Source organism: Neltuma alba, unplaced genomic scaffold (genome assembly GCF_004799145.2).
Source record: "Neltuma alba isolate B1F8T4 unplaced genomic scaffold, ASM479914v2 tig00003123_pilon, whole genome shotgun sequence".
Lineage (NCBI taxonomy): Eukaryota > Viridiplantae > Streptophyta > Magnoliopsida > Fabales > Fabaceae > Neltuma > Neltuma alba.
The window spans coordinates 227,172-248,143 of record NW_021633147.1 but is presented as its reverse complement, the minus strand read 5'-3'; the positions used below and the strand labels follow the sequence as shown (position 1 = coordinate 248,143).

The 20,972-nt window shown below is 32.5% G+C and overlaps 2 protein-coding genes across 2 annotated transcripts; both read right to left on the bottom strand.

The window, feature by feature from the left end:
• Positions 1 to 4,104: 4,104 nt before the first annotated feature.
• Positions 4,105 to 13,628, bottom strand: LOC114740353 (uncharacterized protein At5g39865). The gene is made up of 3 exons (XM_028928495.1): positions 13,618 to 13,628; positions 5,802 to 6,090; positions 4,105 to 5,618 (listed from the first exon to the last, which is right to left on the bottom strand). Exon 3 carries the CDS (start codon positions 5,611 to 5,613, stop codon positions 4,783 to 4,785), a length of 831 nt encoding a protein of 276 aa, XP_028784328.1. The 5' UTR covers positions 5,614 to 5,618; positions 5,802 to 6,090; positions 13,618 to 13,628; the 3' UTR covers positions 4,105 to 4,782.
• Positions 11,201 to 20,511, bottom strand: LOC114740352 (mitochondrial proton/calcium exchanger protein). The gene is made up of 14 exons (XM_028928493.1): positions 19,741 to 20,511; positions 19,334 to 19,646; positions 18,547 to 18,693; positions 18,363 to 18,451; positions 18,177 to 18,269; positions 17,700 to 17,826; positions 17,555 to 17,619; positions 17,286 to 17,460; positions 16,589 to 16,780; positions 16,434 to 16,481; positions 14,654 to 14,800; positions 14,487 to 14,569; positions 12,859 to 12,974; positions 11,201 to 11,614 (listed from the first exon to the last, which is right to left on the bottom strand). The coding sequence occupies exons 1-14, from the start codon at positions 20,331 to 20,333 to the stop codon at positions 11,535 to 11,537; spliced, it is 2,268 nt and encodes a 755-aa protein (XP_028784326.1). The 5' UTR covers positions 20,334 to 20,511; the 3' UTR covers positions 11,201 to 11,534.
• Positions 20,512 to 20,972: the final 461 nt, after the last annotated feature.

Here is a 20,972-nt window from a genome sequence, read left to right as displayed (position 1 = left end):
GTCCTTAAATTTATGTTAAAATGAAATAAAGTTTAATATTTATCCTTATTTATAATCATAAATTACATCTTTTAGCAAAAAAAGAAAATTGTATCTAATTTGGTAATTTACACTCCCTCCGTCCCTTGTTGCAAGCAACCTTGAAGAATCACGAAGATTAAAAAGTTAATTCAAATTAGTTAGAGCCAATAAATATGTAAAAATTAAAAATATTTTCCTTCAAAATACTCTTATTTATGAGGAAAATATAAAAAAAAGAATAAAAAATTATTATAATAAAGAGAGTTATGAATGAAAGAAAATGTGCTATGGAGAAATATTATATTAAAATACAATATTGAGAACATTTATTATCTAGGAAATAATGTTTTAGGGGGGAAAAGATATTAACTAGGAAAAATTTCCGAAACAAACCCTGAAATTATTATTTTCCAATTCAAGTACTTAAGAGTTGGGAAAGATAGAAAAGAAAGTGGGGATTGATCTAGTATTTTGTAAACGTAACTAAATAACTAAAATGCCTTTGTATCAGATTAAAAAAAAAAAAGCCATCAAACTTGTCATTGCAATAGTTTTTTGTTATTGGTTGTTTAATATTTGTCACTGTGTTCACAACTTATTAATAAAATTTTTAATATAAGGGCAATTTAATCATTTAACTATGTTTATAAATTACTATATTAGGTACCATTTTCTCACCTAGAATCTTGAAGTATTAGGTGCCTAATTTAAAATATGATAATATTTAACTTCTTTATTTGTCATTTTCCCTATTACCTATTAAAATGAAACTTTAATATTGGTAACATAGAAAATTTGCTATAAAAATTTAAAACAACTTATAACTGTTATTTATACTAGTATTTAGAAACAAGAACGGTGGTTGTTAAATCACTATCAATTACTTTCATTAAGTGTCTTGTTCATTTTTTTGCCAGAATTATTAAAAAAATTAATTTATTTTATACTTTTTTCCGACAGCCAACAAACTTAATTTTTTTTTCTATATTTTTAATTTTTATCAAATAAAGTAAGAAGCCCATCCACTATAGTACTCCTCTAATGCTATTAATAAGATAGAGAGATAATATTTTTCTTAGTCCCATTTATAACTCATTTCATTAAATTTTTAATATAAATATAATATTTTATTTTTTATTTATTATAATATAAATAATTAATTTTCTGGAAGGTTTACACATTAAACAAAACATGTTAAAAATTACCCCATAAGTAGGATAAGAAAAGCAAAGCAGACTGTTAGGCCTTGGCAAAGTGACCCCGGGGGGGATAATGTGGACAAAACACAGCGGCAGAATCGTGTGGTGATAACCACCGGCCTGTTGGCCCAGTGGTGTGGGTGTGTGCGTGGGTGTGTGTAATGCGGGTTCGATCCCGCCCTCCTGTAATAAAAAAAAAAGAATCGTGTGGTGATAGAAACGAGGAACATCCTTTTTCTCGGTGGTCGGCAGATAAAATAAAAATCTCACGATATCATAAAATCACATCCTCTTCATTCAATGCCCCCATCATCATATTCTACCTTCATTTAATTCTGTTTAATTAATTATTTCATAACACACATAGTAGGCCGGAAAGTTGTCAATTAAAATATAATTAATTGAAATTATCACTGTTACAATAATGGACCGACCAAGTAATTGGATTGCAAAATCTATGTCTTTTTTCTCCTAAATTTTAGACCCTAAACTCGTAAACAATTATCACAATTTCCAACTTTAAAAAAAAATCATCTTCATAGCAAGTAAATTTTAAATTTTGTTTTTTTTTAAATATTAGATTAGGTTGCAAAGTCTTATTCATGTTCATAAAATTGGCTTTGGACGTCTGAGCTGAGAGATACCTTGAGTCCGTGGCAAGATATTAAAAATAAAATAATTTTACTAATTCATATTTTTAAAAATAGCATAAATAAAAAACTTGTTTTCTCTCCAAAAATTTTGCACAAGTGAAAAAAGCTTATATAATGTTAAAATGATCAAGTGCATATTTTCACTTATTTTTTTCAGTCATATATTTTAGGCCAATATTATAAATCAAGATAATACTTTTCAAATTTTTGGATCAAAGTTCAAAAGAATGAAATTAAAAAATATATACTATTCTAAATAGAAATTAGTAATATATGTAAATAAAAAATTCTCAAAAAATACCTCTTTGAATTTCAAAATTTAAATCAGTCTTATTTACCACACTTTAATAAAAATTAACCATACTTCAAAAATAAAAGACAACATAATTTTATAGTAATTCTTGATTTGAGATTTTAAAATTCAAGAAGTATTTTTTGGGATTTTTCTAATGTTACTAATCTTGGGTGAGAATATAATTAGAAATTAGGAATTATTAATGGTAATACGAGGTATTAAGTCAAATATCAGGAGAGGAGCATCTAATATGACGGAAACCAAGGACAAATCCTTGGACAACATCGAACTATAAAAAGAAGGAAAAACATTCACTTGAAGATCAATCTCCAGAAACATCAAGATTTGTGCCTATTATTGTTATTATTAATATTTAAGAACTTTGCCAACATAACACGTCAGCCAAATTGCTATTGGAATTACCAGAATCTTCCTTACATCATGTCATGCGCAAGAACATGAATAATGCCTCTGAAAAATGAACCCTTTTGTCTTTAAAATTAGAGTATGTGAGGGAAAATTAGAAAACTTTCTCTAATTAAAAATTTTATTAGTAAGAAGACCTGGTAAATTTTTATATACATAAAATATTGATACTTAGCAAAATTTGTACTGACTTAGAATTTTCTTACCAATAAATTTTTCAATGAGAATTTTTTTTTTCTAATTTTCTTTTAATAATATTTATAATGTTTAGTATTTTGTTTCATATTTTATCATTGTATACATTTAAATATTATAAATAATTAATCCCTCTGCCTTTAAACATAAATAAGTCTTAATTGTATTTGTCTCACATAGTTTGAAAAGTTAGTTTTATTTTAATAGTTATGTGCCAAATTAAATTTTTGGAACTAAAATATTCTCATTATTGGCGCTTAATTTATTTCAAGAAACAATTCTGAAAATGGTATTCAAATGTATCTAAATTTTGATCGCTTTTACTTACTATTTATTTCAATTCTACATATAAGCTTTATCTAAATATTTTTTATTTATTATTCATTTTCAATCATAAATATAAGTTCTATTTGAATGTTTTGATTTGACTCTAAATATAAGGTAGTATCTTATCAAGTTCTTTTTTACCGTCATATACCTATTTGTTGGAATATCTTTTGTCTTTGTGCTGTTGTGCATTAAACTTCCATCATTAAATGGCTGGATTAACTTTCAAAAATTATTATAAATTTTTTCCATATTAACTACAAACATTCAACATACTATTTTGGAACTCTGAGTTAATTTAAAAAACCTTATATTTAGGATCGGGAGGTTAAGGTTTGGTTATAATAGAAAAAAGAGGTAGTGATTTATTATAATAAATGTCGCCTTAAGATTAAGTCAGACAATTACTACAAATTTCTTTTACTTTTTTAACTCTATAACTTTCATTTATGGGGTTTTTTTTTAATATCTAAAACAAAAAGTAGAATGAATAAGGAATTGCAACAAACAAAATGACAATAAAAGGAAATTAGTAGGCATGTCAATGACCTCGTGTTAATGGTATGAACACTACCCATAAATGAGAGCTAGCAAATTGGATCTTATTTGTAATTTCAAACCGTTGAAACTTACCCCCATTAATTCCAACAAAGAAAAAAAGAAGTTACAGGACAAGATTTCTTAAAGAAATGATGATATTCCTAAAGAGTTAATTATTGACAGCAAGAATAAAATGTGATCCACAAAACCGATCACACTTGGAGGGATGAAATGAAACTTGTTATTGTCATTTTACTAATAAGCCATATGAATAATGAAACTCACAACCTCCCTTAGTATTCTCTAAATTTACAAATTTAAAAGTTAAAACATCATTTTCAACATCCAGATCAAAATCAAGATTTATAACTCTGATAAGCACCAATTAATACTTAAAAAAACATTAACCCTCTGAGGAATGTAAAGTCTGAAACTTTTCAAGTTAGGATAGAAAGCTAAAAGAGAAACCCATTCTCATTATAAATTGTGAATGGACAATGGACCATGGCCATTGGCCAGAGTCTACAAATCCCTCCATAGGACTAAATATTTACACTGCTTCAAGGAGAAACACTCTCCTCTCTGTGAAATTACAATAAGCACACACATACTCAAACCCAAACTTCCCATTTTCTGACTGAGCTGAATCCCATCAGCTCATAAAAATAATTTTAAAAAACACAAACTCAAATTCAAAGAGAATTTGAATCACAGACCTTAAGACTCAAACCCATATATCATTCATTACCAACAATAAAACTCCCTTGCTGATTATTTATCTTTCAGCAACCAAAATTCATGCTAAGCTAATGAAGAACTTACACTTAACTGATATATATGACAGACACATGAACACCACCAATATGATCCTCTTTTCAGAAACCAAACTGACCTCTCCTGTATGAAATTTGATCTGTTGGCTTCATCTAATGGCTAAGAGAGAGACTTAACCCAGAATTGTGCAAGACATTACAAACATTAGCCGTTGAATCAAGCCCGTCTCCTAGTTGGGATCAAGGAAACAGACTAGAGTTCAGACAGTAGCGGTTAGCAGCTGTTGGAAAATAAAGATCCAAATCTAACATTCCATGTTGTGTTCAGTGTCATGTTGTGATAGAAAGTGAGGTCAAGAACCACAATCTGGACAACGAATTAGTCCATTCTCATTGCATTCCAAGCATCTCTTGAGAATCCCTTCATCTTCATCAAAGATTTTCCTGCTTCCACTGCAATTCATGCAAGGCATAAACCTCACATCTCCACAACTCTCACACGCAAACCCAGGTTTCCTCTTTGGGAATCCTTCAAGAATCTTAGCCAATTCGCCAACTTCAAAGAGATTGTTTATCACATCAGCGCCTCCCATGTACTTCCCTCTGATGAACACTTGTGGGAGTGTCACATTCTTCTCTCCCAGCACTCTCTGCAACTCCTTCTTGTATGCTGAATCCATTGATATGTCTCTCTCATCCACCCACACGCCGAATCCCCTGAAGATCATTCGAACAGAATAGCAATCCTCATAAGTCCTTCGAATTCCTCGGAGACTAGTGAAGTATATCACAATTCGATCCTCAGTACCAGGCAATCTAATACCAGAGTCGTTGCTGAAACTTGACGAAACCCCGGAATCAGAATCAATTGATTTCGTCGGTTTCAGCTTACTGGGTGATGGGAGAGAAGCTTCATCATAGCTTTTTGATGTATCTCTCCTAGATTCAAAGAAACTACAGAGTTTCTTGACTTTCCCTTTCAGAGAATTTCCCGCAGACTTCACCGATTCCACGGAATTGTAAAATTTGTTCCCAGAACCAGAGCGATCAAGAGTGGGTTCAAGATAGGGTTTCTGAAACGATTCTGTTGGGGTCGAGTTTAAATTCATCCTTAGCGAACGACTGAACAACGAAAACCTCGTCTTCCCCGAGGAGAATCCAACGTTGTTTTCAAGTTCAGCCATCGACCCTGATCACAAAGAAGAATCCCAAATTTCCATTTATTCAACATAATTCCCACTTCTAACAGAAAAAAATTACAACAGAGCTCAATTCAGAGGACATAAAAAGAAAAAATATCAGAAACAAGTCAAATGACAGCTCCCTTTACTATCCACACTTTACATGTTAGAAGTAAGGGTTTCTCTCTTACCTGCAGAAGGTTGGGAAGAAAACCTCGCCTTCAAAAAATAGATAAAAGAATCCTCAAACGGAGAAGAAAGTCGGCGGGCCCGGGACGCGGCGGCTGAGGACGGCGAAACAAAGAGCTAAAAATCAAGTTTTTGGGGTCTGTAAGAGCAATTGAAGACGATTTTGAAAGCGTTAAGTTCTGGATTAAGGTTTGTTGAGGCAATTGTGGATGAAAAGGAAGAAGGAAACTGGGTTTGGATGCTTTCGTTGGCCTCGGGTAGAGACGTAGAAACAAAGGCAGGAATTTTTCACTTTTTAGAGAGAGAAAGTAAAAGACGAAATGGAAATTTAGTGCTTTTCGGGCTATGGAGAGGGAACACAATGTGTGTGTCTCGGTGATTATAGGAAGGTGGATGAAAGCTTCGGCCCACCCCTTGCTTTTGAAATTTTGAACGCGGTCAAGCTTTTTATTATTATTATTTCAGTTTTAAATTTATAAAATATATTTTTAGCCTCTCGATTTATAAAATGATTATATTAATAAATTAAGACTTAGAGCATGTTTCTTCAACATTTAATTACATAGTTAACATTTAAATTTGTTGAGTCAGCAAGCAGACGGTATTAAAAACATACTTTATAAACTTAAAAAATTAAAGTGAAAATTGATCGAAATTTAGAAGACCAAACATATAATTTGTCCTAAATACTTCTATTAAAAATTGCCTTTTTTTTTACCATGTATTAAAAATCGCCTTGATATATATAGGGAAATGAAAAATAATAAATGACGAATCATTAGAATAAATAATACTACTTTCTATTTTACTTACATACTGTATAATAAACACTAAGAAATTTATAAGTAGCCTAAAATTTTTCAAATAAGCAGTGGTATCTTGATTTTTATCCAAAAAAAAATCCGTACTTATAGTGTTGTCTGGACTTAAAACCAGCCGGAAAAAAAAAACCAGAGAACCGGTCAAATTATTTTTTCAAAAAAACATTTCAACAATCCAAAACTATGTTGTTTTATGTTTTTATTTTTGGTTTTTCTTTCGTGTTATATATATGGGCAATATTTATAATAAGTTTCACATATCTATTATGTCAAGTTTTCAATCTTACATGATCAAATGTCTCATTTTTTAAATATTAGAATTTAAATTCAAATCCATATGAAATTAAAAAAAAAAAAACACAACTACGTATGATTGGATAACTTAACATAAACATATAAGAAATTTAACCTAAGTTTTTTCTCGTGTATATCTATTGCTTTTAGTTGACTAAAAAATCTTGCGCTGACTTATAAAAAATAATTTTTATGAGTTAAAGGACTCTTAATTTATTTTCTCAAGAGTAACAAATATTCTCAAATTATGTTTGACCAAAACCCTACACTTGACATCCACGTGGCGCTCAACCTTCACAAGAACCCCTCACGATGATTCGTGGGGCGAACAGGCGATCCCATCTCATCATCGTCTTCAATATCGGCGCCCCTCCCATGATCAGAACTTTCAGTAATAATATCACTTAAAATATGCCCAAAAAAATATTTTAATACTTTTTTAATAAAATAATGGTTTGAAAAAAAGAAGAAGGACAAAACATTATGTGGTTATAAGAAAGAAACATAATTGCCACAAAGTTTCATGACAAATAAATAGCAAGTTTCAATGGAGAAAATCATAATAATGTTCATACTGTTTACTTGTTATTATTAATATTTTTTTGTGAATATATTTTTTTTCTAGAGATCTCATAATGATTTTTCTTATAAAAAGTTATTGATGCAACTTCCTACATTCATTTGTCATGACCATATGATATGGGGTGCATATAAGGCTTGATTGGAGTAACACTTGTTAAAATGACCTTTGTTTTGATTAATTTTTGCAAATTGAAATTGCTTTAACTTTAAAATTGCCTTTTGGGTAAAAATTTTTACCCCCTAAATTTATGCCAATAATCATTTTATACTTAAATAAAATTTTTATGTTGAAAAAGTCAATTTTGCCATTGTTTTGTTCGTGCTGCATTTTTATACCTCATTATTTTTAGGCGTAATTATACTTTTCCTCAGTTTTTAATTTGATATATGTGTGTGTTTTCTTTTAATTAAAATTTTAATTTTACTCTTACCACTGTTGGTACTTTTACAGGGGGTTAGCCAAAAAAAAAAACTTTTATAGGGGCCAAAGATACCAACAGAGTAAAATTACAAGACTAATAATGCTAACGAGCGAAATTAAGAGCTTTGATTAAGAGAAAAAATATATAGATATCTAATTAAAAATTAAAAAATGATTTTTTTCCCTTTAATATTTACATAGAACGGCTGTTAAAGTTATAAATTCTACTATTATATTAATAAAAATAGATTATATGTCCCATTATCAATCTCTTTTTTTGGCCACCCCGTGTCACATGATCATTCAAATGAATGCATAAAATCAAGCTAACATTAATGATTGTTGGCAAAAATAATTTACATTAATGATTAAGGGGATTCACGTTGTTGGCAGGAAAAAAAACAAAAAGGATTGACACTAATAAGGCTCTCTTTGTGAAAGAGTTTATATGCCCGCATAGTGAGGTTGAATGATCAAATAGGTGGCATATAAAATTTGTGGTGGTTGGATTCATGATTTGATAATGTGACTTTTATATTAAAAGCCACTTTAAGTCAAAAGTAGAAGTTGGGTACTTATGGCTTTTGGTTTTTGAAAAGTTAAAAAAATTAGTTTTCACTTTTAAGAAATTTACTAGTGTATCTGATTCTTGCTATAAGATTCAAATAACTAATTTGTGAATAATAAAAAATTAGTCAAAATTAATTAAAAGTGATAAACAAGTTATAAATATATTCCTTCCGATCTATAATATATGTCATTTTAACTTATTCGTCAATGTCAAAAAATGATAGTTGATTCATTAAATATGATTGAAATTGAAATTGCAAATTTTTTTTCCAGTTTTACCCATATTAAATGAAATTGTGAATAAGAGAGAAAAATACAAAGAGTCATGTTTAAGCATTAATTGTAGGGATAAAATTGATAAATGAGCATTAATTACTACTTAGGTGACTTATATTTTAGACTAAGTCATTCTTCTAGAAGTGACTTTAATAATGGACCAAAGGGAGTACTTTTGATTTCAAATATTTTTATAACAAATGAGATAAATGATTAAACAAAAAGAAAATATAACTAGAGAGTATAGCATAAGAGAGAGAATAAAATATATATTGTTTCGTTAATTTTTTTTTTTGTTATTTTACAACCAAACTTATTTTTTTAATAATAATCTAAACAACTCTATTTTTATAAACTGATTTATTTATAAAATTCAATCCAAACACAAATTACATCAATCAATTTAGCTTTTTCAAAAACCAAATTATGAATAAGCTACTTTTTCTGTTGTTAGTACAAACGGATGCTAAGACATGGCATAATGTGGGTGGCCTAATAAAAAAAAAAAAGATATGACATAATGTGGGGCGTAGTGTGGTTAGTTGTTAATTTCCATTATCTACATGATCTTAACATTGTTCCACACCTAATTAACTTCAAATTATTCTTTTAATGAGACAAAGTGAGAATAAACAAATCATGGCGATAATTATGTCCCCTAAAGTAATTATGGAACATGATGAATGTGCTTAAAAGAAATCATATTTTTATTATGATATCCAAGTTCCTAATCCATTATAGGGTTTGGATTCTCTCCTACCATTGAATAAAAAAAATGAATGGTTGAGATTTAATATTTTATAAGATCATTTTTTCTGTTTTTCAAATGCAACCATTTCCAACATTTGCAGCTCTTTTTTAATTATATATAACCTAATATCAATTATATGTAAAAATCTAAAAATCTTCAAGAGGAAAGTCATTTGTATATGTATATTTGAAAAAAATTGCACTTGCTCAAATTGATGAAATCAATTTTTTTGGGTATAATTTTAAGTATTTTCAAGTTACTTTGAATTTGAGATTAATTTCTGTCGGACTAAGAGTGTTAAAGTTAAAGTCCTTCTAACAAGTACGCTTCTTGATATTCGAATTTCTGTTTTTCTCTTTAAAAGGTAAAACTGCTTACCATCTGAATCAGTAACTTATTGGTATTGATTGGTATTGATGAAGTCATATTTAAAATCAAGAAAATAGTATAAATTCAAATGTTGAAAATCATATCTCATTATGGAAATCTACTTCTCCATTCAAAATCGAGTTGGTTTTATTTCTCTGCTTTCTTGATCGGCAACAAAACTACTCCCTTGTGAATATATGAGTGTGTGTGTGTTAGGGAGTGAACTTGAAACAAAGCTTCTACACTTGTGTTGAATCTAAACTCATTTGTACATTTCTCTCAGCAGAAAAAATATGCTTCCTTTTCGTCCTCAATATAAGGTGAGTTCTTCCAGTATGTTTCGAACTTCTTATCAAACATGAAAGTGACAGGCTCATTATTCTCTGATATTACAGTCCTGTATCTTTCAAAGCTGTTCCCCAGTATGGCTAGGTTCCTTAATAGACTCAAATTCCTTAAAATTACCAAGCATTTGAGAAATCGTTCGCTGATATTAATTTATGATCCCAAAGAGCCAAAATGAATAATAACCCAAGAGATTATTAAGGGCGAATTTATTTGATTTTTCTTTTGGAAAAAGTGATTTTAGTTACAGGTGCTCTCCTACAAATTATAGTAGATAACGACGCGCACAAAAAAAAAAGAGAGAGAGAGGGAGAGAGAACAGAGAGAGATAGTCAGAAAGTGGTTGAGTTGCAACTAATAGTCTGTTTAACTAGTAGTCTCTTTGTATAGAGATGAGCAGGGCTCTTTTGGTTTCTTGTCTTGAGAGCAACCTTTTTTCTTTTTCAATAGAAACAATGAAACAAAAACTGTTGTTTGAAATTTGTTTTTAGTTGATTGCTTTTGGGGAAAAAAATACAATAATATGCTCTTAAAAATTAAAAAATCAAAACTACTTTTAAATATTTTCTTATTTTTTTGTATTTTTATAATTTTTGTTTTGAAAAATTAGGAAAACTTTTTTTCTCTTCTTGCCTATCACTCACCACATATCATAAGGTGACCGCAACCACTAGCCAAATGTGATTTTTTTATATTTTCTTAAATGTGATTTTTAAATAATTATCCAAACATTTTTTTTTAATTCTCAAGACCTGTTTTTTCAGGTCCCTATTTCACCTAATTTTTAATCAAATCTTTATAGCATGTAATCATTTTTTTAAATCAGTCACATGAAACTACAAAGGCTTAAAAATTAGGTAAAACTAAAGTAAAATGGTTATAAAACAGGGTTAAAAAAAACAATGATGATCTGATTATAAATAGGTAAATCTATAGAAACCTTACAAAAAGAAAAAAATTATTGGGATTAGATTAAAAATCAGTTGGACTTGCAAATTAATTATTTCTATATATAGTTTTACCACATAGCCAATCGGCCACTTAATCACAATGACACAGTAAAACGTTTTGCGATTATTCTTCGTTCGCAGCATTCATGTAGTCAATAAAGCCATGAAGCCATAATGTTGTGTATTTGCCTGATTCACCAACTTCTATGAATTTACAAACTTATACCACTTATGTATACAATTAAAACAAGAATAATGATTCTAAACGTAATTCCTACACCATTTTTAAAGCAAGGAATCGGATATCAAAATTGGATTACGAAGATCTATCTGAAGGTGGAATGAGATATCACTCTCTACACAGTCCCATCTTCGGACGCATTCACATCTTTCCAACTGCCCAATCTGACAATGTCTTCTACAAAAATTTTCCCATCTGCATCAACACAAAATGAATGCAGTTATGCTTTACTAATGAGCTAGTTTATGAATCAGTTTTAGTTCTGGTCAAACGACTCAACAACACAGCTGTCATATACACGTTGGACTGAGCCTCAGAATGGCTCATGTGTAAGTACCCTCATCATATACTCAACAAGATTCAGAAAGCATCTATTTCATTATATCATGGTCTTCTGGCACCCAAGACCCTATCCAGAGATAATTAGTGAAGAAAGAAAAAGATAATTAAAATGTGTTAAAGAAATTAGTCTCATGTCCTTGCTAAAATAAACTATTGAATAATAACAAGAACTTAACAGATGTGATCTCATCTCATTGCTTGTGCAATAAAGAGATTCGTTTTTCATTCCCATACCAAAGAGGCCAGAAGGCAAGGTGATGCAGGAGCCCAGTGCTTTGGGTGGCCTAAGGCAAGTGGGGTGAATGGCGGGGGTGTTTTTCGTCCCAATTTAGGAGTTAATAGACATGTATTAGTTTTAAAGGTCAAAATGTAAGAACAATATTTATTTAGTTCAGAGCCCCACCCCCGCGTAGATAGTTTTAAGATCTTTTTATTATTTTATTGCTATTTTTTATTAGGGCCAATAGTAATACTCCATTGGTCCTTACAGTTTGACATTAACCTATTTATGTATACTCCTGCCAAGTGAATAAACAAGAATTTCCCGCATATTCTTCCTCACCTGGTCTCGAACACCGGGTTGGGGTGGAGGGAGTTCATCTTTCTTCATTTTTTCTGTGTTGTGAGAGTGAAATCTGTCTATGAGCTTCGTTAAAGTGTTTCTTTAGTTTCATCGTTTCCCGTAGCTTATTTTCCGAGTCAGTTTTATTTCTGCTGTGAGTCTCTCTATTTCAACTATCAGGATATTTAATATAAATTCAGAATTAGATTATTATCATTTAGCTTGGGCTCCATTATAATGAAAGAACTCAAGTCTCTCCAAATTATGGCAAATCCTATGCCCCAAAATGCAAACAGAGGAAGACTATAGTTGAGCCCCTGGGGATAGCGAGACTGGCCACTAGATGGCCACCTCTCTCGTACAGGGGAAATTTCATGATATATCCATGACAATCTATTCCTAGTAAATGCAGAAAGAGCAGCATTTTTCCCCTTTCCTTTTTTTTCTTTTCGGCTTTTGGTCTTTAACTTCTAAAAATGCATGAGAACAGACAACGGATGGAATCAGTGAACAATACAAGAACAAGATGACAGACCTCTATCTTTAGAAAGATTGCTTATGAGTTCTTGAATTCCCTCTTTGCCCAAAGTATCCTTCAAGTAAATTGCAGCTGCGGCTACCTCATCAGGAGTCACTTTCCCATCATAATCTCTGCCAAATAGTCAAATAATAATACTGACGATAATCACCGCATTGAAACCATTCAACTATTAACAATAAAAGATTGGAGAGCAAAATCATTAACACGTAGTTCAAAAAGTCCATTTTCCAGCCAATTTTAAACTTATTTGTCTTCAACGATGGACCTTAAAACCAGCCTTGCCCCAAAATAAAAGAAGGGTTAGCCAAATCAAAATATTGTTCACCAACCATGAACAATGCATCATTTCAGGCTCTGAGCAAATGCCCGAGACCTTTAGTTTATAAGGATCCTATTAAAATGGTTGAAAATCCTAAGAACTTCTGTAGTAGAATTGTGGAATTCAGGTTAAAAAATAAACCTAAAAAAAAAAAAAAGAAACTAAAAAGAATCACGGAAGAATTTAAGCTCTTCTGCACTTTCAAAACAAGGCATTTTCTATGAGAACGTGAGAGAGGCAGAGAGTACACATAGAGCCGACTTTTTCTTTTTCTGCTTACCTCTCTGTTCGCTAATTTCTTTCACATAAAATGAAAAATTCAATTTAACGCTTAATTTGAAAGGATCTGCTCCCTACTTAGTGAGGTCAAAGGGCCAGATGGCTCAAAATATGACAAGTTTGGAAGATGACAACCTTATCAAGAGGGGTGAAACCATTCTCTCTCGAGAAATAGATACCCTCAACATTAACAAGGCCTTATTATCGTAATGAGAACAGAAATTTTATTGTTGTGAAAGGGGAATAACATCCTGTTATGAAATGACAGAAATTATTGGATGAACTAGGTAAGAGGATATAAATAATTCTTTTCTAGTACGATAAAGAGAACTTGTCGCAAAATGCAAATCAACTTATTAAAGGTTTCTAATTTTTCTATAAATAGAAGCTAAAAATTCTTGTTAAAGGGGCGGAAAAATTCTACCAGAAGCCTAAAGAATCCAAGAACCATTACATGTTCCCACAAGCACAGAAAATCAGTGCCAGCCGTGATTATGGCCTTAGAGAAGGCAACACAACTTGGAGGATTATGTCAATAAAAGAAGAAAGAAGAAATACAGTATACACATGGTATCAGGGCCTTTATGACCATGAGATCAAAAGTTTCTTACTTGCAACTTCCACTATTTTAAACAAATTAATTTCCATGCAACAAATATTCCTTAATTTTAAACAAATTAAGTTTCATATTTGCAAGATTAATAAGCTTAACATCCAACTTTCGAGCTCACAGCTTGTTAAGAGTTTGAATACGGCTCATCTTATTTGTAAATAAATCAGCTTGATCAACATGTGAGAGCTCCCATGGTTAAACAGTGAGAGTTAAATAGTTCATAAACAAATCAATCCAGTCACACTTCTAAGCATACGGTTAGCCTGTGTGTTATCCACACTTCAAGCAAAGGAATATTACAAATATTAACAGAGACATTCATGAATGGGTAAACCTTCTCTTAACAATTCAAGATTTTGGGTTAGACAAAAGCAACCAATAGAAGGCGCACGATTAAAGGGCAGTACAAACCTATCAAGCAGTCTCCAACGATCACCTATTTTTGCATCAACATCATCTATTTCCTTCTCAAGATTTTGGAGCATAGCATCAACCTGAAAGGAATTTTGTCGATTACAAAATCATGACCCATTGGTTTTAACAATTTTTCAGGACAAAAAATGATATGTGGACATTACTCTCTCTATGAGTGCCGAGGACACCTTGTCCTGTTCATCCAACTCTGTAGTATGCTCATTTTCCTCTCTTGCGGCCTTATATGCCTTAAAGGCATCTCTTCCATCAGTTGCACCATCTTTTCCTACCATGCTGTTATAAAGTTCTATCTGGAATCATACAAATCAAAAGTACGGACTAAGTTCAGTAAGGTCCCATATGGATTGAGATACAAATTTTCAAATGGACCATATTTAATTACAAATTTTCAAGTAGAGAGGTTGCCATCCAACTTAACCAAAGAATTCCCAAAAGACATCATGATAATACAATTGTTGAACATAATCTATCAAAGTCCATTCCAAGGCTTGACAAGTGTCTTGTGAATGAAAAGGATAGGGGGAGAATTGAACTCAAAGGGATGAATGATGGAGGCATTTACAAGATTCGGAATCAGTCACATGCAACTTTGGTGGCTTCACTGGTGAATAAAACTTGCAACACAACTTCAGCCAAGCAACTATGGCATAGAAGATTGGTTCATCCTGCTTCTACGATCATAAATGTTGTATTGAAATAGTGTAAATAGAAATTTGATGAAAATGAGTTAAATTTTCTCACTCTTATCATTCCAGGTAATGGTGATAAGGGTATTCTTCAACTCAACCAGAAATTGTTCCACTCTTTTCAACCCACGGATATCAAAAAAATGATGGGAATTAAAGTTGCTCAATCTTGAACAAAGGTCGCTATATCACAAAGAAAATATGCCTTAGACATACTGGTTGAAACAGAATTGTTATCATGTAAACTAGTCGATGCTTCCATGGACAATACCAAATAGGGGTTGCCTCTTGCAAATCCAGGAAGATACCGATGATTCATTCAAAAACTCAACTACCTTAGCATTACTGATCCAAATATCTCCTTTACTATAAATGTAGTAAGTCAATTCTTACAATCTCCATATGATGCCCACTGGGATGTCATAGTTCATATCCAGAGACATCAAATGGACTGTAGGGCAAGGTTTGTTATATGAAGATAAGGGTAACATTCAGGTTGTTGGTTGTAGTTCTGCACACTAGGCTGACTCTCCTATTGATTAACATACAGTGCCTTCGTCAGGGGTAACCTAATTGCAAAAGTAGGAAACAAAATGTCATCAAATCTAATGCTGTAGCATAATATCATGCCATGGATCTCACAACATGTGAACTTATAAGGCTGAAACAACTTCAAGATTTGAGATTCGGAAGTATCAAACAGATAAGATTGATTTGTGAAAATCAAGTAGCCATGCATATCTCTTCTAATCCAATATTACATGAAAGAACCAAACATGTTGAGAATGATTGCCATTTGTGAGAGAGAAGATTCAATTTGGGTCCATTCCTACCAAGTTTGTCAATTCAAATGATTAACTAATACACAAAGTCAATAAGTCTCTCCAGGACCCTCAAATCAACTAGATATATAATAAATTGGATGCATATGATTTATATGCTCGAGCTTAAGGGCAGATTTTCCTTGGTGAGGGACAACATTTACTATAAAGTTGATATATCCTTTACGACTTATATAGAAAGAACCACTATACGACTCATGCTTTTCCTGAAACTCTGAACTCGCAAGTTTTCTCTCTCGAACTTGCTACTCAAAATCATGTGGAAACTCCAGCATACCCCAACAAAAAAAAAAACCAAAAAAAAAAAAACACACAAAAAAAGAAGAAAGACAGAATATTGAGGGCAGGGTGTGAAAGATGTAAAAACATACTAAATAATAGAGGTTCCACCATACCTCTTTATTAACAAGCCTCAAAAACTCTTCACGCTCTCTGCTTACTGACTGCCATCAGAACACAAGAAAAACACACAAATATAAGTAGGTATCATAAATGAGAAAATGCAGTTAATCATGTTGAGACAATCAAAAGCTTTTGAACACATTCTCACAGATGCTGAAGCTAAAACAGCCAATGCACGACTGAGTTCACAGAGCTGCTCCTGCTTTTCCGATGCCCTAGCTCTAGCAAGTTGATGTGCTTCTGAAGCTGTGGAAACATTTATCTCTTTCAAGGCCATATTGTCTTGACCAGAATTGGACTCCATTTTTGCTTGCTCCACCTCTTCTCTTTCTTCCTCCTCCTACATTGTTGGAAACTCATATTTGTTCAAAGCTGAGTCACTTAAATGTTCATTACTACCAAGATTTTAAAGCTAGAAAAAAACCTTGAGGGGAACTCTTTTCACCTCAAATGGTCAAACTGAGGCTTTAACCTAATTAATTAGTGTAAGACAATGCTTCTGCACCTTAAATGCTCGATATTTATTGACAGATTAATTTGAGCCGTTTTTTTTTTTTTTGCCAGAATCATTTGAGCAATATTGGAAACTAAAGGTGTCAAAATATTATTGACTGTTAATTATTGAACAACAATTGATTGGAATCAAAGAATAATTCAGTATATTGAAAGAATTTTATATCTTTTGGATATCAGCGCATGCTAACTATTTTTTTTAATAACTACTGATGGGCAAATTAATGCAATATCAGTAACTGAGCAAACAGAGAAACGCTGATATTTTAATGCAACAATCGAAGCTTCAAATCAAGCAAGTGAAGGGACCAAAAAAAAAGTCTTATATACACCTTAATAAGTTCTTCCTGCATTTCAAGGAACTCCAATTTCCTCCTCCTTTCTGAGACTGAATCCCCAGAGGGTAAAGAGGTAACACCAACAGTATCTACCACTTCATCAGGAAGAGAAGAAAGTGTAGCCTGAACAGCTTCTTCTGGCTTCAACCTTCCAGACACAGTAAATGCCCTGTGAAGAGTATAATGCAAGACTTCAGGATGCATATGCTTTGTAGGGTTTTACTAATTATCATTTCTTTTCAGTGGAGAAGCCTTAAAATTACCTAGAAAGTAACAAAAGAGATGACGGTACAGAGTGATTCAGTGATAAATCCAACCAATCCCGAAGCTACATGAGAACAATAACAACTTAATAGTGAGGTTTATACTCAATCGAAAAGGAAGCACAAATTTTTCATGACAAAAAACCTGCTGGCGCATTTCTTCAACAGAAAGCAAACCAAGCATGCCTCGCTCTCTACAATCTTCACGGAGTTCAGCTTCTGAAAGGGAATCCACACCTTCTGCTTGAATCAACATATCATCTTCCTTAATCCTAAACCAAAACAAAAAGAAAAGAACATGTTGCATGTAATACATACTATCATGGAGTCTCATGGGCTTTTACTCAGACTTAACATCGACACTAAAGAAGGTAAAATAGTGAACTATTCAGATGCATTATTGTCACTTGAAATTGTAAGAATAATCTTAAACTACCAGAAAATAAATATTGTGAAGTAGACATTTCGCAGCAATATATTCCTAATCAAACATGACCACGCTCATAGCATATCAATTCCCATTTGATCTACCATGTTTGAAGAGGCCACGTAAGCTATTATGGGAGAGACCACGCACATATACATGCACAAGTTGCTCACAATATGAGTGGATGCTTATTACCTCTGTAGGCGTTTTCGTAGCATGAAACGCAAGTATGCGTCAGTTCCAAAAGGGCTGATTCCCATGTACTTGCACATGTTGACCAACCGTGGCCTAAGAACAGTAGAAAGCCAATAGATTTCATCATAACACCTCACAACTTAAAAATATGGTATGTTAAAATCAAACATAAGTTATGAAATCCACCTGCTGATATTATCCAGAGTAAGTTCATCATTAAACAACTTAGCAAAGCCCAGAATTTCATCATTAGAGACACGGCCACCTCTTCTAACCTGCTCAAAAATATAAATTGGACTAGGGTTATAGAGAAAAGGGAAATATGTGGACAGAATAGCCCATGAATTATTCTTCGAACTGCATTTTTTACCTTGTTCAGAAACTCATCAAGATCTTCTGCTGTTTGCTTTATTTCTCCACTACGTGAGTTTTGAACTTCTTTTGCCATTTCTTTGACCGTGTCTTGGAGGAACTTTGCATACTCTATTCTAGCTTGGAGTCTTCTCTTTAATGCTTCCTACACATTGAGCACGAAAATTGACCAAACACTGTAAAACTGATCATGCAAAATCCAAAGTCATAAAGCCAAAAAACAATAATGTAAACTCCAAATACAGGCGCAAAATATATGTATTGATACAAACTAGTAAAACTCAATATACATATTGTTACTTGTAAACATTATTGCACTTAGGGAAAAAATTTCAAACAGGGTCATCATCATCAGTGGCTACCATTTTTACAGACAATGTGGAGCATATATTGGCAGTGATCATGCAAACTGATAAGCAGAGATGCAGATTGGTGCAATATAGAAGTCAGTAAGAAATATGTCCTCCTAACTATCCTCTACATGTGGTACTTCAAAGCTGTGGCAGTACAGGCCTCAGTTACAGTGGCATGGATAAAGAATTTGTACTTCCATTAGTCATGTATTGAAGAAAAGGTCAAGATAACAAACCAACTTCAACACTGAAATAGGGTTGAGAAAACAATTAGCATACATGGCCAAATATTATCTCATCATATATACTAACTCACGTATTTTGCAATGAGAACTTTGCTACAGGAAACAACAAATCAAGAAACCTCCTTAAAAAATTGCAAAAATCATACAAATGCCATACAGAATTTATTATACCCAGCACTATCAGCACCTGTTCTTTCATTTTGTCTTGAAATGTTGATGGCAACATGTTAGGGAATAACTTCAGAAATACTGGAAGCAAAAATTCCATAAATGGAACTATGATGAAAACTGCAAAGGGAACTAGCCTAAAAATGTCAGCAGTAGTCCTTGTCAGTTGTTGCCTCTCCCTTCTAGAAAGACTCTTCCCACCAGCAAGTTTCAACAACAATCTTGAGCTGATTCTCACATCCGCCCACAACAGCTTGAAACCCAACCAGTAGTGTTGCAACGTTGATACAAACTCCCCTTTCCAATGAACAAGTTTCTTGGCCCAGTCCTCCCTGCAGTACGGATTGACAGATCATATATCTACGTTATCACATATTAACGGATGATAATTATGCTAAAGATGACACATAAAAGAAGGATCCCCACCTGCTCATAGATGCTACAGCTCTAACAGCAGGACCAATCCCCAAAATCACAGACCACAATCGCTTTAAAAAAGTTCGAACAAAGTTTTGAGGCTCTTGTAACCGTTTTGCCTTTGCCTTAGCTTTTACAGTGCTTAAGCCTTCAACAGCTTGATCACACTCCTCTGGAGATGCTTCTTTCCTCTTCTTGGCAGCCATTTCATCACTTTTCTCATCGTCATTACCGAGTTCAGGTTGTTTAGCAGCCGCCGTGGAAAAACTATGCAAGGATTGTGACAAGCATCTGGTGCCTATCGGAGCATTCGACACCAATCTACGATCAGAGGGAACAGATGTTGTTATTTCATAGCATCTTCTTCTATATTGTCCCAGTGCAGAGAGGTTGAAGGATTCTTCTTGAGGCAATGATATTCTTTCATAACCTCTTATGTGCTTGAAATTTGTAGGCGCATTCAAAGAAGAGGTTTGAAGAAGATTTGAATTCAAATTTTCTGCTGCAATCACATGCCACTGAGAATTTACAATAGAACGCGCGCAGCTATTGACATAGTGATCAATAAACCTCCTTCTCTTCAAAATAGCTCTAGAAGCCATTATTCAGGTAAGCTCTCTTCCGAGGGGAAAACACATCTAAATCTGTCAAAGAACCAATCAGTTAAGCTTCTCCAGACGATATTCACCCAGGCGACAATCAGAATAGGAGAAATAGAAAGATGTAAAATGAATCAGAAATCCACTTCATAGAACCAGAAGTTCACGTGCCTTGTTGGTTCATACAAACTAGGGTTCTTGTACTTTGACCGAGAAAATGGAGACTTCGTTCGGTGCACAATGCTCATCCCCAGAACGTCATCGTTTCCTTAGGGAGTGTTTGGTTAGAGCCCCTCTCTTTTTTGCTTAAAAATTTTGAAAGGGAGGTCCCTCTCCTCCCTCTCTTCCCATTTTAGCTCTCCTCTAAATTAGAAGTTTTTAGAAGGGAATTAAATTTTTGAACCATTATACCCTTATGATTTTATCCTAAGTACAAAATAAAAAATATAAATTATTAATTAAAAAATATATTATAATAAAATTAATATAAATTATTATAAAAATAAAAAACATTATTTAAATTAAAAAATTATAATATTATAAACTAATTATTTTTTTATAAATATATTATTTATTAAATATATTTTAAAGCTGAAAAAAGGCATAGCTTAAAGAGAATAAAATTTCAATTTTTTAGAGCAT

Bases quoted from the DNA above. Each gene is read 5' to 3' on its own strand.
- LOC114740353 (XM_028928495.1), bottom strand. From the start codon at position 5,613: ATGGCTGAACTTGAAAACAACGTTGGATTCTCCTCGGGGAAGACGAGG.
- LOC114740352 (XM_028928493.1), bottom strand. From the start codon at position 20,333: ATGGCTTCTAGAGCTATTTTGAAGAGAAGGAGGTTTATTGATCACTAT. The intron at 17,620-17,699 runs GTTTTTTGTCAT...GTTCTCATGTAG, and splicing joins TTGAAGAAATGCGCCAGCAG to CTTCGGGATTGGTTGGATTT. The intron at 16,781-17,285 runs GTGTATATAAGA...CCAACAATGTAG, and splicing joins TGCAGGAAGAACTTATTAAG to GAGGAGGAAGAAAGAGAAGA.